Here is a 16,063-nt window from a genome sequence, read left to right on the forward strand (position 1 = left end):
ATTTTTAGACCCTCAAATTTTTCGAATTTCCTAAGATCAACTCTGATGCAGCAGTTCGTTTAGTTAATTATGTTTCTTTAATCACGATTGTTCTTCGCTATTTTGTGTACACTTACAAATTTCTCAACCTAGAAGAGAGGAGAAAAACGAAATAACAGACTAGTACGCATTTGTGTGTGAGAGTGAGCTGCCAATTTTTAGGCTTTAGTCTAAATATGAATCAATGCGGACACATCGGTGGAATTGATCTACCTTCATCTTAAAATTTAGTTATTATTATTCTTTTAAATTCACATCATTTTGGTGAATCGGAAGCAAAATCTCATGCGTGCCATTCCCTATGACGTCAAAACATCACAGAAGAAGATATTTTTTTAATGCTTGTAAGCGAAAGTCACAGGTAAAGAAAGACAGGTAGAGTCACAGGTGACAAATGTAAAACTTACAGGTAGAGAACCTTAAAAAATGTAAAACTTACAGGTAGAGAATCTTAACAAATGTAAAACTTACAGGTAGAGAACCTTAACAAATATGAAACTCACAGGTAGAGAATCTTAACAAATGTAAAACTTACAGGTAGAGAACATTAACGTATGCAAAACTTACAGGTAGAGAGCATTAACGTATGCAAAACTTACAGGTAGAGAACATTAACGTATGCAAAACATACAGGAAAAGAGTCTTAACAAATGCAAAATTATTCAAATACAGAATTATTGAAAATAAGTAAAATAGTTAAATTGGCCTAAATTGCAGGAAAAACCTGGATATATCTCAAAATCACATCTTACAGCATAGGGATAAAAGATCATTGTCCAATACAGATTTCTGACGGCGATATCGGTACGACATGTTTCTGAGAGAGAGAGAGAGAGGAAAAAAAAAAAGAAACGAAAATGGTCACAGACAAGGCAAAAACAGCCTTGAGAATCAAACACTGATAACAGGAACGGGAAAAGTGAGATCAAAGAACGAGATAACAGGCGAATACGTGCGTATATGTGAGAAAAAGAGAAGTTCTCTCTCTCTCTCTCTCTCTCTATCGCTGCATATTTTTAGGGCCCTATCTACAGGAAAAAAAAAAATGGCGTCGCCAATTAAAAAGGCCTTCAACGGTTCAGAAAGTGAAAGAATATAAAAGCGGCCTTCGCGCGCGCGGGGACTGTGGAAATCAGCTATCGGTAAATTTCAGATTCCTTATCTCTACAGTTAAAATAATAATAATAAAAAAAAAAGAAGCTCTCTCTCTTGTCTTATCAAGTAAATTATTTGCTTCCTCTATCTTCTAATGCTGGATGGTGCACGAGAGGTGCGATGAGAGTGAGTAGTGTGTGGTGCAAAAGTGGCTGCAAGGCATTGTCGATAAGATATTCCCTACATGTACCTCGAAAATGAGAAGGAAAAAAAAGGAGATAGGATAAAGCTTTTTCGCCAAAGTCGTTTTCTATGTACCGATAACACCCTTCCCATCTTATATATGTGTATATTTTTTATTTTATTTTATTATTATTATTATTGTTATATTTCCTTCTTTTCCAACTGATTAAGTTTCCAACGTTTTTCAGCTTCGAAAAACACACGGAATATGAATGCAATAAAGTGAAACGCAAAACGCTGTCAGGTCTCTCTCTCTCTGTAGTCATGAGATAAGATAAGACACACAGAAATAAAAGAAAAATAAGAAGAAGGCCTGAATAGATAACTGCTGTTATTAGGTGAGCTGTTATCAGTTTTTGGGGCCCTCACCCCCCCCCCCTTGCCCCAGCCTCCAACGAAGAGGAAGACGAGTACTTGGCCCTTTAATTCTCCCCACGCAATATTTTTTTGAGACTCTCCAAATAGGAAAGAATTCGTTTTCTATGTATTTTAGGTTGTGGGGGGGGGGGGGGGAGAGTCCTCTTATCTATCTACCTATATCTATATCTGTGAGTTGAGTCATTAATCAAGGTATGAAGAGATGACATGGCGCGGTTCTCTGATCACTCGGAATGCCAGAAAACACTGATGGATATCTTGCCGATTTCGTAGGAAAAATCTCTTCCAGAGTTATCTCCCCGAGCATGAGAATGAAATGGATGGGAATCTCGCTAATTAATCGGAGTGCTTTTTTTTTTTTCTTCTCCTGTACGATCCAACGTTACTCGTTTCGAGTCCGTGGTGGTGGTTAATCCGGTGCGGATGAGGTTGGTGGTTTTTAATTTCTTGTTTCGACGATAGATGGCGGTGAGGAACTGTTTCAGTTATTTTCCCCCCATATTTTTTGATTATTGTTATTGTTTTACATAAATACAAGATGAAACAAAAAATCAGCCAAGTGGTCTAGAGACCCATACTGGATGATAGATTGCAAATTTATAATGAATAATATATTATGTATAATAATATATTATGTATAATAATATATTATGTATAATAATATATTATGTATATCACAGTTGCCTAACCTTTTTTGTCCAATCTCCCCCTTCTTCAGAAATTTTTTTCTCCTATTCCCCCCCCCCCCCCCAACGCAATCTAACCCATAGGATCCTATGTTAAACCCATAGCTTCTACCGCCCCCCAGGGGGCGTTAACGCCCACGTTGGGAATCACTGATGTATATCAATGTTTTTTATTCACGATTTGATGGTGATATGGCAATGTCTGTTCACATGGTTTCCGGCTAAATTCTGTATCACAGAGATGTTTGTATGCTTTAGGGTGTGTTTAGTGTTTCACAAGGGTGTTAGATAGTGCGGGCCATTTAATTAAATGGTCCGGAACAATGCCTCAGATTACTTAAGTGGTCTCTAAATGTGCCGCGGGGCCACTTCAGTGATCTGGAACTGCATCATGGGTCACTTAAGCTATCTGTAAAAGTATTGCAGGCCGATTGTGTGATCTGGAACTGAATCACTGGCCCCACCCCCCTTGACTGATCTGGAATGGTGCCGTGGGTCTTTCAGGTAATTTGTAAATCTGCAGTTAGCCGTTTGAGTGATACTGTACTGCACCACGGGCAACTTAAGCGCTCTGGAACTGTGCCATGTCTCACTTAGGTCATCTCTAAATGTGCCGTAGTTCACTCAAGCGACCAGTGCATATGCCGCGAATAAAAGTGATCTGTGAATGTGCCACGAGTTACTTGAGAGATATGGAAATGTTCCGCGATATACTTACATGGTTTAAATAATATTTAAATTCTCTGCAAATGTGTTGCAGGTCATTTAAGTCATCTTCAAATGTGTCGCAGGGCATTTAAATTATTTGAAAATGTGCCGCGGGCAGGGCCGTAACTAAGATTTTTGCCGCCCGAACAAAACATCATTTTGCCACACCCACAACTTTAAAATTCAATAATTTTATAACGGTATTCTTTGTTCCCACTTAAAACTGCCGTCCCCTAAATTTTGCCACCTGGGGCAGTTGCCCCCTCACCCTGTCCCTCTGGTTCGAGAGGCCCTGAAAAGATCTGGGAATGCATAACTTAATTTTTGTAAAATTAGGGTTGAGTGCTCGGGTCACATCAGATGACTTCGAGTGTCACATTTGGCTCACGAGACATGACTTGAGCATGTATGTTTCAGTACCTTCTTAGCTTTTGTGTTTGCATGCAAAAGAAAGAACAGAAATTAAAGAACTTAAGAAAATATTAAATTCTACCGTAATAATGAGTTTCTGATTTTTTTTGAGAGTAAGATAGCCCCCCCCCCCCAGAACATAACTTGGGCTTGGGGGCCCTATCCCAGAGTGCTTCTAAGACGGCACTAATTTGATGAAAGTATTCCACGTGGCTGCCATGGACTACATCAGAGTTTTTCAATCAGTGGTTGTGTCCAAGGATTATCTTCATTGATCTAACCAAGAAAACCAAGACACCTCCTTGTGTTTCCCAATTTATTGGAAATACACAATAATTATATTTCAATATAATATACAATTATGATACAAACAATACCAATTTATTGGAATACAGTCCCCTTGTGTACTGTAATTCTATAACTTACGATGTTCCAACACAAATACCGTGGAAGCATGAGGATACGAGGATTTATGACGTTCCTCTGCCATCGGAGGACTGCATCGATATCACAATAACAAGATTGGTGTGAAATAATTCATAATGAAAAAAAAAATGATGTAAAAAAAAAAACCTAAAAGACAATGTAAAAAATCTTGAGAAAAATAAATGAATATCATTTATATCACAAAAGTAAATAAGACAATGCAAATATTGCGGGCCTTCATTATATTCTGTCATTTATTGTCGTAAATGTTCAATAGATGGCGTAACTAAAACACCCATCTAAGAGAGAGTGTTTTGTAAAGACAAACCTTGGAATGAAGATTTTTGCATTCCACGCTATAGTTATTCAAATTCTTTTGAACGTATTGGTATTTTCTCTCACTGTTTGAATTTGATTGCCACATGATGGATATTGATAATGTAATTTTTCAGCAAGTGCCGCGGACTACACAAGTGCTCCGGGACTGTGCCGAGGATCACAGAAGTGATTCAGTGGGAATATGTCACTTAAAATCATTTTTACAAAATTATGTTTGAGTGCACGCGGGACACATCAGATGACTTCGAGGGTCACATTTGGCCCTCGAAGCTATGCAAGCCAAACAAAGGTTCTTTCCCATGAGGACCCCGGGAGGTTTTTTAAACTATAATTTCCGTAAAAGATCCTGGTATGGCCCAAGGGTCACATTGATGTAGAAGCCTCATTATTTAAACGTACAAACGTTTATATCTTTTTTGCATCAAGTCATCGCATGTTTGTTTTGTTTCTCCCAATTGTAGGTGAATCCGAGCTTGACGAGTTAGCTAATCTAGTTCAGCTTCCAGTAGACACATTGTACCTGAAGGATTTAGACGAAGACAGTTGTTCTCCGACTTACGCTATCTTTGCCAAGAAAGCCCTTGCGCAAGGCACGACTTTAGGAAGTTACAGAGGAAAAATACTGAGGGATCGCGAACAAACTGCGCCAGATGCTCCGTGTTGCTTCAAGGTGCGTACCGTCGTCATTTAGCCTACGTCGCAACTGTAACGTATTCCCTTGTCTTTCTTAAACCCAACCATAATCCATCATTTACGTTGAAGCTTAGTGTACGTTTTAATCATCCTAGAATTAATATGATACCGTTATAATTTCGTATAATAGCCACTATATCGCCATCGGAAGTATGAAAGTCCAAAAGTAATTGAGATGTTGTTGGAAAGCGCATTTGTATACTTATCAGGTGATTTTTGTATTTGTAATTAGGTAAACCGTTCCGACGGTTGTTCATCGTGTCACGTGATGCTCGAAGATGATGGTCACTGGCTGAAGCTGATGCGTAGTGCGATAACCCTGAACGAGGCAAACATCTGCCTACGGATTTCAGGTATAAATCAATCGTTTTTTAATCGCCCGTGATATCCATCGGTAAAACATATTCGATCGTATCATCTGTATGAGAATTATAATTATTATTAAAGAATCATAAAATAACACGTCATGTAATCACGAACATGAATAATTCACATAATTTCCCACTCAGTATCATGAATGGACATGGTGTCTACAAATAATTGGAGTGACTTCAACATATTATTATAGGAATATTTAAAATTAGCATAAGAATTATAATAATAATACTAGTGATTAGTTGAAATTATTCCTCCTGCGATTTTTTTTTCGCACCAGCTCTGACACGACAAACTGGCACAGCCACCTTGAGGGTCGAGGGCATGGGTGGAGATACGCCACCCCCCCCCCCCCCCAGCGTCAAAGGTGAAGTAGACTGATCTAAGGTATATATGCATATACGAATTGACATCATCATCGTGCCCCCCCCCCAGGCTTCTTAGTCTATCTCCGCCTATGGGCTAGGGGGTGACAGGTGTGGCCGCACTGGCCTTCCCCGCTTTCGGCTTTGCTTTAAGTATAAAGCTTGTTTATATGAAAATCCAATCAATAAAAAAATCACAGAAATGTGTATTCATCCCGAGGAACACTCCTCGATCTTTCTCGCGCAGGGCCTGGAGTCTGGTAAGAACGCTCCGTAAACTTAATAATCGTATCTTTAATACTAGAATCGTGTCATCCGCATAGAGATGCTAACAGATCTAGGGCCTACTATCTTTGTTGTGGGTCATGCTATTAATATACTGTAGAGCGGTGTTTGCTGGACCTTTTTCACTCATGGGTCTCCCACATTTGGACTATATTTTTTTCATGTGGCTCCCTTTCTCAATTCCCTCCCATCCCATCCAGGACGGGGGAGGGGGGGGGGGAAACCCGTTTTCTCTTTAAACTAATTTTTAAATAGATTTATAGCCTATTGCATTGAATGTTTTCGCCGAATTTAAATCTTCGAAATCCCAGGCTGAAATTTTTCCTTTATGCTATGCATTGAAGTCGGGAATTGATGTCTAGTAGTATTATTCCGCATTATTAAATCGCATAATATTATTTCCGCATTTCGCTGGAATGTTTCATGGCCCCCACAAGGATTGAACTAACAGGGCTCCAGACTTGTTGGGGGGGGGGGACAAGAGACTCTTCTTATATCATTGTGTTGTTTTTCATACTATAGTGTGGTCCATGAAAAATCTGATCGGGGGGAAGGGGTTCCGTCAAGATTCTAGCCTGGGGGCCTGGCTAAAGGAAATGGGGGCCATGACATGCTTCACATTTTTTTTTCATAACTGTCTGTCTGTGTTGGTTTTTTTTCTCTCTGTTTTTACTCTTGGCTTCATTAGAATACACCAGGAACACAATGGAGAATTAGGGCTTCGGCTGAGAAGCACTACTATTGACGGAGCGCTTAAAAAGTTATTTCCTAGGGGGCTCCGTCCACGATCCATATCTTAGGGGATATTTTTCAATCACCAGGCTGAGGCCCGGTACCGAGCAGCGATTCCAATGCCATTTCATTTTTCCCTTAAGTTGTGTGTATGTGGCCGAGCCTTCCACTTAATTTTTTTACAAAAATAAATTAATCCGGCCACGGACTTCAAGAGGTTGAGAACCACTGTAGGTTCCGGCTACATAACGTGTGTGCGATCCCTGATTGCAGCGATTACAAAAAAACCACGAACAACTAAAGATCTTGTCATTATTAAGAACCATACAAGCTTTTAAACTGGATACGTAAAAAACGTTCATTATTCATTTTAGCAAATTCAATAAGGTCCTTTAAGGTCCATAAGGTACCTTTTTCACGTGAAAACAAAATATTCTTTGAGAATTTTGATATTAAATTGGAAAAGAAGAGAAAAATTGAAAATGGAGATTTTTGTGAGAATTTCTGAAAAACGCCTTGACGAACGGTTCGGTTTTGTTGTTTTTTTTCCCCTACAGGTTCTGATGTCATTTGTGCAGTAACCCAGAACGTTGGCCAAGGCGTAGAACTGAGAGTCACGTGCGAAATCGGTGATCGAGGAGGAATATCTGATCGTGCCGAAGATAACGCTAATTCTAATATCGTTCAGTTATCCGATAACGAAAATAACGAGGAATCGACGGCAGATCGAGGCGGAGATGAAAACGACGACGTCGGTGAAGAGAGAAGACGTCGACAAAAACAACAACAACAAAAAGAAGACATCGTCGATCGTTTGAAAAAGAGTTCTGACGACGAAATGTTGGATTCGTTACCCGCGAAAATCGACGAAAGTGTTATGACCATTGAGCAAAACTGTGAGAATCCCGAAGAAACGTGCGAACAATTGGATTACGACGCTGCTGCTGCCGCTGACGATCCGGAATTACTCGACGGAAGAAACGATCGGATGGTGTCGCCACCTATCGGTGAGTATCCCAAATTCAATTTTTTTTCACCGTCATTGACGTAGTTTCAAACTTTTTTTTATTCAAAATACGAGTATAATTGTTATTTTAATTTCTTTTCAAAATTTGGAAAAACAGTGAAATTTCCCTCAAATTTCAATTTTCTTTCTCTCTCGTCTATGGAGCTAATCCAATACAGCTGCTATGTGTACTATTTGACTAGTAACTGGCCGTCTTACATCAGCACATCGAGCTCCGTCCAGGGATCTCCGGCCACTTCGCGGAACGGCCGACTAAAGTCCGAATCATTTCTGCAATTCGGACTTTGGCAGCAAAATATATACAAATATTTATGCCAGCCATTCCGATTAACAGTTCGCGAGCAGTGAGTCTGACAACTTCACTTAGAAATAGAGAATGTCTCTCAATGCCCTCTATATATATATATTAACTACACACATATCATTCCGCACATATACATTCTCAAAATTCTTCGACATTTTCTGCCACGTTATTACCGTGACACAATTTTCCTTATTTGTATTTTAATGAGATAGAATATCGAGTCAGCTAAAAATTTCATGCTATGTAAGTATCTTGCTGTAGGTCTGTCCGCTCTCTGCCGAGAGACTTCGTTAAATGGGAGACCGGGGCCGCATTCGCGTCTCGAAGTTGGAAAACAGCAGGAAACCAACTTCAGCCGGGACCTTCACTGTGCAGTAAGCGGGATTAGAATCTGAATCCTCAGGACGAGAGCAGAGCCGTCTTAAGAGCATCATGGTCCCCTGGGCAAGAGAATTTTCCGAGGCCCTATATCTGGGAGTTCTCGAAAATCTCAACTACTTCATATTTTTCTGAGCTCCCCCCCCCCCCCGGCCGTGCCCGGGTGATCTCATGCAGACGCACTTAGACTCTATCACTATGATCACACAGCGGCTCATTAAAATTTAATGAGAGTTGTGCGCCCCCCACCCAAAAACCGTTTTAACGCTGGTCTTTCCCAAATTTCCTCCGTTTTTCGAATTCGAACATCTCTAAATATTACACTTGAAACGTGGGTTTTTCTTTTGTTGGCATCAGGAAAGACAGGGCACCACTTTCCAACTGGAAATTAGAGAATGGGATGCCGTATAAAAATTTGTTTTTTTTTATTTTGTTACACACTGTATTTTCACTCTCAAAACTGGTACAGGGTAATTTTTAAACGCCTGTTGAACATTTTTTAAACTGGAATTATACCTCCACGACGGACGCGTGATAAGATAAAGGCCGTGCTAGTAGTTACAGGACACTCTGTATATGCATATACATTAAATCACTAGGCTTATACATGCCCCCCATCTCGTATCTCTGCCCATCTTAGGCGTGCGCAAATTTCTCGAGGGAGTTTGATTTTTTTTTCTGCAAACTAACACTATAACCTTGGCTCAAAGGAAGGGTTAGAACCCCCCCGTTTGCGTACGCCAATGCTGCCTACGGATCAATGAAAATCACTGATAAGATCAATTTGAATTTTAATTCCGTTTCAGTGGTGGCAACACAGACAGCGAAGCGATCGGTCGAAAAATTTTCGGTCCCTGCCATATCAAGGTAATCTTAAGACAAACATACGATTTACTGAAATCTTCGGCTTTCCAATTTATTTTTAAATTTCCAATTTATTTTTAAATTTCCAATCATTTTATTATTTTATTTCTGTCCTATTCATCAGGTAGTTTTATATCAAGTTTGCGGATATGAGTAATATAACGCGTGATAAATGCCAAAAGTTTTTTTTCGACGAAAACGCGATGTTATGAAGTGCATTAAGTGTTGGAAATGCTTTCACCCGTCATGCGTAAATGTTTCGCTTTCGATAAATGAAAGTGAAAAAAGCACGATTTAAATGTATTGTTTTGTATATGGGTCCGAACTTGGTGCGGATGCTGAAAATACACCCTCACCCGAGACGGCTGGTCGATTTTCGGGAGACACGTGCCATGGAACTAATGCTGAAGATAGAGTAAGGCCTGTTCCAGCGGGTGCGTCCCAGCCGAAGCGAAAAGATCCCTCGCCGGCTGATGAGTCGATTATGCCATCCCGTAGTTTCAGATCACGCATGGGAGAATTGATGGACCAAGAAAATCAACCCAACGAAAACTTTGATATAAACAAAGGCGTGAAAATGTTATCACTGCATGAAACCTTGGAATCTGTTTCCAGTAAAGTGGATAACCTACAGTGTGAGAGCTGAAAAAGTTTGAAACGTCCTTGGGAGTGTCGGAGAAACGCGTTTCTGATCTTGAGAAAAATGGGGTTGGTGAGATATCTCGCAGGGACATCGAGGATTTACATCGATCGAACAGTCTGATGATGGATAAAATTGATGATCTGGAAAACAGACATGGAAGGGGAAACCTTGTCTTCGTTGGTGTTCCTGAGGAATCAAATGAGACTGCCGAATCTCTAGAAACCAAAATATAAAAAAAAATTGCCCAGAAACTTTGGTGTTGAATTTGACAGAATTCACAGATTAGGTCGACGGGTGGGTGAGAGGTCTCGCCTGGTAATTGGTAAACTCTCCTATTATCGCCACAAGATGCCTGTGCTCGGGAATGCTGGCAAATTGAAGGGTTCTCAAATATTCATCAACGAGGACTTCAGCGCTCGTACCAGGTATGCAAGAAAAAAGTTGGTGGATTTTGCGAAGGATCCACATAACCCGGCGCGTGGAAATTGTTCGTTGAGGTACAATAAGTTGTTAATGAACGGAAGGCTTTTTATGTTCGATCACGAAGATGATTCGGTTTTCGAAAAGCAACGTGTTAATATTGTTTGATCTGATAATGAATTAATGCCGAGTGTTTAACCAATGGCGTTTGATTAACGGTAATGTGGAAGTGTGTGCGCGAAACGGTGCTCCAGGTGCTTCTACAGACAGTGGGAAAAGACTTGACTGCTCTCAGAATCGATGTACGGAATCGTTCGACGTGCGGATTGAATTGGATCATAGTGATAATATTAACTTCTTAGAATCCACATGCAGTTCCTTTCTCTGAGTGATACTTTCAATTATACCATGATTTATTAAATAGTAATATATTTAATAAATCATGATATCACAGCACATCATGTTTCCCCTAATCATGCTAATTCGAGTCCGGTTGCAATGACAGTAAAAGAAAAAAAGGAAAAATCAATTAACTTTTTAAAGTTTCTATTATATAATATATGTGGATTTGAAAATAAGGTCTGTTTCCCGGAATTCATAAACTTTATATTCAGTTTTGATTTATTTTTTTTAGCGGAAACATGTCTAACTACCGATAATAAAATGATTTCGAGATTTGCAGATTGCACTATCATACAAGAATGTGCAGTTAAAGAAAGTAATACCAGCCGACCTAGTGGCGGTATGATATTAGGTTTTAAAAATATAATAAAAAATAAGCTTTTATATAGATCCCGATTCTCTTTGATAACCGAGGTGACTGTTAGAGAAATTAACTGCCTAAATGCTGTAAATTATTTTCCCCCTTTCTAGCAAATTCGAAAGTGACGTTGTAAATTTTCTAAACATTTTTTGCTGAGTTTTGTGAACGTTTTGAATATGTAATTTTGATGGGAGATTTGAATGCCCGAATGGGTACTAGACTTCAATTCCCGATGTTGCAACTAGACAAGGTAGTTGACCACCAATCTTTAAACAAAAAAATTAGACGTGGAGATATTTTATACGATTTTGCATTGTTAAATAATTTGATTCTTTTAAATGGCTGTTTACCCTCGGATCCTAAAGGGGACTTCACATACTTGGGGTATAATGTTTGAGACCCTGTATATTCAATCAGTGACCGATTTTGAGGTTGGTAATGATCCTTCATCTGATCACATGCCAATAATGTCTCGCAGAGAAATCTCAATGGATCGAGGGTCCAAAGTTGAAATATTGCCAATATTTAAGTACACATTTGATTGAGTCAACTGAATCGGACTTTCTGAACAATCCCCAACTTTTCACCACTGCGGTGGTTAAATCAGCCAAATGTTCGGGAATGATCTATACCAGTGTTTCTTAACCTTTTTTTGTCCGTGGCCCCCTTTGAAGCATTTTTTTTCTCGTGGGCCCCCTACCTTACCCTGAGTCTTCAACTATTAATTTTTAACTGACTAATTTTTTCATTGAATTTATACTGAACGAAAATTTTGCAAAGAAAATTGTCATCCCGACCACTGGCCTAGAATTTATTGATCTCCCCGCTAGTACGAGTTCCATCAGAACCGTCTCAACGCCCCCCCCCCCTCAGGCAAAGTGATGCTATGTTAGTCACATACTTAGCTGGAAATAAACAGCCTGCACATTTCCTACTTATTTTCAAATTTATTGTACCATACAAATATCATAATGTCCCTACCTTACTTATGGACATGAGGGCCCCGTGCATGACCCCTCACAAGAGTGGGACAGTCAGAGCTGCAGCCCGAGGCCTGATATGGTTTTCATCATTTTTTGTTTTTCACACTATAATTCAATATAGAGAAGGGGGTCTGTGGAAAATCTAGCCAGGGACCTGCGAAAAACTTCATCCTAGGGAACTTGTTGCAAAATGTAGGCGGTGAGGCCCGGGTAGGTCCATGCTTTAAGACGGCCCTGGTTTTATGGGTGGTTTTGTTGGATTCTGTAAGTGTATAGTCACTAATATAAAAGCTTTATTTCTTCACACCTTAATTTTTCTTCTCAGCTCTCTGAAGCCCTCCAAACCACATGTCATGGCCCCATTTTCTTCCGTGGCCCCCTTGAGGTATCCCAGTACCACTAGGGGGCCATATGGCCCCCGGTTGAGAACCACTGATCTATACGACCAAACATCCTAATTCTGATGCACGTGTTTATAAACCTAACTGGTTTGATGCCGAATGCCGTGCATCCAAAATTGAAACGTGTAAGATGCTCTGTAAATTAAAAAAAAAATTATTCTGTGGCGCTTTAAGTACAATATCGAACTCTGAAATAAACATAAAAAAATTTGTGCCCGAAAGATACGGGATTATTTTGTGAATCTGAATGAAAAGCTCATAGGTAGTCGTGATTCTAAAACATTCTGGTCACTGTTGGGTAGTCAAAACAGGAATCCCATTTTTCCTAATATACCAAAACCAGTACCACACATTGCTTATGTTGTTCATAACATAGGATTAGACCCTATATTAGATAGCGAGGTTTCTCTTGCTGAATTGAATGTAGCACTAACAAATCTTAAAACCAACAAAGCACATGGAGTGGATCTCATTAAATGAATTTTTTTATTAATTTAACACTTACTGGTAAAAATATTTTACTCAAAAATTTTAACAATTTTTTGGAGACGACCTGCGTCCCAAAAGAATGGCTTGAAGTCATGGTGTTGCCGATTTACGAAAAAGGTGATCGTTCGCTACCTTCTAATTACCACCCGATTGATTTCATTGGTATCTTGCCAATTTAAATTGTTCACTTCTATTTTGAATGAGCGATTAACGAAATGGTTGCAAATTAATAAACTTATACCGGAAGAACAAGCTGGTTTTAGACAAAAAATACAGTTGTGTCGATCAGATCTTTGCTCTCAATTGCTTAATATAGGAGAAACTTTCTAGACCACGCGATAGACTTTGTCCTGTGTGTTGATTTATAGAACGCTTTTGACAGTATTGACCATGGAATCCTTTTTTATGTACTGAGTAGACTTAATTTTAAGTTCTCGTTTCGTAAATGTGATTAAGATAAACAGTCGAATCCTGTTTTAACGAATATCGATGTAGCGAAAATCTCGTTTTAACGAACACGTTTCTAATCCCCTAGATAAGTTTACATAGGAACAATGCAAAAAAAAAAAAAGTGCCAAAATATGCAAATGGAAATTTGTGTTGCTATCAACCTTGAAACTGGCTTCAAAGCCAAATCAATAAAAGTATGTAATTCCGTTTCAGCTCTTCATATATAAGCCGAATAAAAATCTCAGTCCTGATTAGCCCAGGAACACGAGTTTGTATGCGGTAGACAGTTTGATTGGTTGATGGCATGATTGCTTGTAGGGTGTAGAGCCAACACCCAGTGCCGTTTCTTAAAAACATTTGAGGCCCTACCTGGCCAATTCTCGAAAATTTTAATCTTTTTTTTGTAAGGGCCCCGTCTTCTCTTGAACCCCCGGACAGTGCCCGGGTGGGTCCATGCGTTAAGACGGTACTACCATCTCACCCTCCTTAAAGAAGAAACCCTCTTCCTTAGGAGGGTTCTGGTAGAGCAGTCAATAACGGGGGGGGGGGGAGGGGCTGTCCATTGACTCTTTGGGTGTCCTCGGATAGATTAAGGGTTTAGCGAGCTTAGACTCAAATAAACAAAGAAGCTTGTTATTTTTGTGTTGTATACTGAATATTGTTCTGGAAAGAGATCTGTGATCTTCATCTTGGAAAGCAATAAGCCGACCACGGACTATTCGTGGACCACCTTTAGAAAAGCACTGAGAATTAGAGACGAAAAATTCAGAATTAGAGTTGAGCTCATCTAAATTTTATTAGGGATTTCACTGCTTTAGCAGATTCTCCCATGGACTCGGTCACTTGAACCCGAAAAAATAAAATGTATGAAAGATCATATATAATAATAACAATAATAATCATCATCTATCGATAAAAGAGTGTGTATCAAGCTTTGAATTATATCCGAGATCAGACTTTGGACAGATGCTCGTCTTTCTCTCACACTCTCCTTATAATTATTATCTCAGGGCACAGGTTCCACATTTTGCTTCTAAATATAGTATCGTATTTTATCGCCTCGGATTCTCTCCTCCTATTTCCTGCCCGATAAGCATTATCTAATATCTCAATGTTGATAAAGATAAGAGTCAGTGCAATGCGCCGCATCGTCCAAAGTCCCATTCCATTCTCACAATTTAATACATTATGATACATATAAAACATCCTCTTGAGAAAAGGCTTGAGTCCGAAGTTTTTTTTTTGCCTTTTTTCTTGCTCAATGAACTTTTCAGTCTCGATTGAACTGCGCAGATACAAACAAGGAGAGAGTTCTTCACGGCAGCCATTTTTATTTTTTGCTTAACTCATGGACTTAAATTCGATAAGATCGATGAAAAATTTAATTTTTATGCAAACATCAAAATGATCACACATCCATATGCATAGAGTTGATGGATTTTTGAACTGAAATCTATAATATTTTCGGTTTCCGCGAACCGTCCATGAATTCTAACTGTGGCTAAGGACAAAAAAATATTTAAAGCGAAATAAAAGGAAAGGTGAGTCTGATTGACCCACTGAACACTACTGAAATCGGTGGATTCGGTCTTTCATAACTCGCCAAATGAAACCTTTCATCATAATGTGGCACAATGGCGATAAGGTAGAGCTTCTGGAAAATCCAGGCTAGCTCATCCACCTTATATTTTTTTATTCAAAAACTTGGCACAACTGGTACAAAAAGACAAAAGCAAACACAAAAATATATGAATTAGGAACATTTACTCTGTGACCCCCAAGGGACTAGAATTTGCTAGAATACCCTTCCAGTAGGTGTACAAAAAATAATCTAATACCCGTTAGTCAAATGGCAACCATCCTAAATTTTTCACAAATTAATTAATTTATGATTAGGGTTATGTAATTGATTTTACTTAACATCCTTTTCTAAATATAAAGTAACAGAATGAGTCGTTTAATAGTAAGTTATGTGTGTACATTAGCATTCTATCTTATTAATGTAATCAATACTGCATATCCTTTTTTATAAATATATATGTAAAGCTCTAACACTAGAAGGGCCGGACCATACGTTATACTTAAAAGAGCAAATGGCAGGCATTTTGACTGTTGCTTTTCTTTTTAGTGCAATATATTTAATCACACTAAATTTTTACAATAAAAAACAATAAGCATTACTCCACATGGTTAATTTGTTAATTTTGAAGAAATTTACCTTTTCTAAGAAAAGGTAATAGAAACTCGCAGTTTGATGCCATTGGCTATTGCAAGAGATATATATTTTGGGAAGTCGATCTTTTTTATTTACCCATCGAGGATTGCGCGTAATGCAGATTGGCAACGTGAAACCTAGACCAGGTTCTCACTCGGTTCTGGCGAAATTTATAGTTGCCAAAAACGGATAGTGACTATATAGGGCTTAGTGAGTAGTTGCCTCACAATATGAGAAATTGAAAATGCAAACCTTAACTTTTTCGCTACATATATCTCCCGCGGGTATTTTATTATTTTATTAATATCCTACTGATTTGAATAAAAATAAATAGGTTGTTTATTATATTTT

The 16,063-nt window shown here is 38.9% G+C and overlaps 1 protein-coding gene across 2 annotated transcripts in view; it reads left to right on the plus strand.

Annotated features, from left to right (window-relative positions):
* LOC149082819 (uncharacterized) overlaps window positions 1–16,063 on the plus strand; it is an 80,566-nt gene that overhangs the window by 56,751 nt on the left and 7,752 nt on the right. For both annotated transcript variants that reach the window (XM_089235989.1, XM_089235987.1), the window contains exons 2-4: window positions 4,787–4,995; window positions 5,251–5,371; window positions 7,333–7,782. In XM_089235989.1, the coding sequence (XP_089092115.1) occupies window positions 4,787–4,995; window positions 5,251–5,371; window positions 7,333–7,782 (780 nt within the window). The remainder of the gene's footprint in view (window positions 1–4,786; window positions 4,996–5,250; window positions 5,372–7,332; window positions 7,783–16,063) is intronic.

The sequence above is a fragment of the Pholcus phalangioides genome, unplaced genomic scaffold (genome assembly GCF_987345545.1).
Source record: "Pholcus phalangioides strain wild (caught in Gottingen) unplaced genomic scaffold, Ppha-v1.0 ptg000009l_1, whole genome shotgun sequence".
NCBI classification, from domain to species: domain Eukaryota; kingdom Metazoa; phylum Arthropoda; class Arachnida; order Araneae; family Pholcidae; genus Pholcus; species Pholcus phalangioides.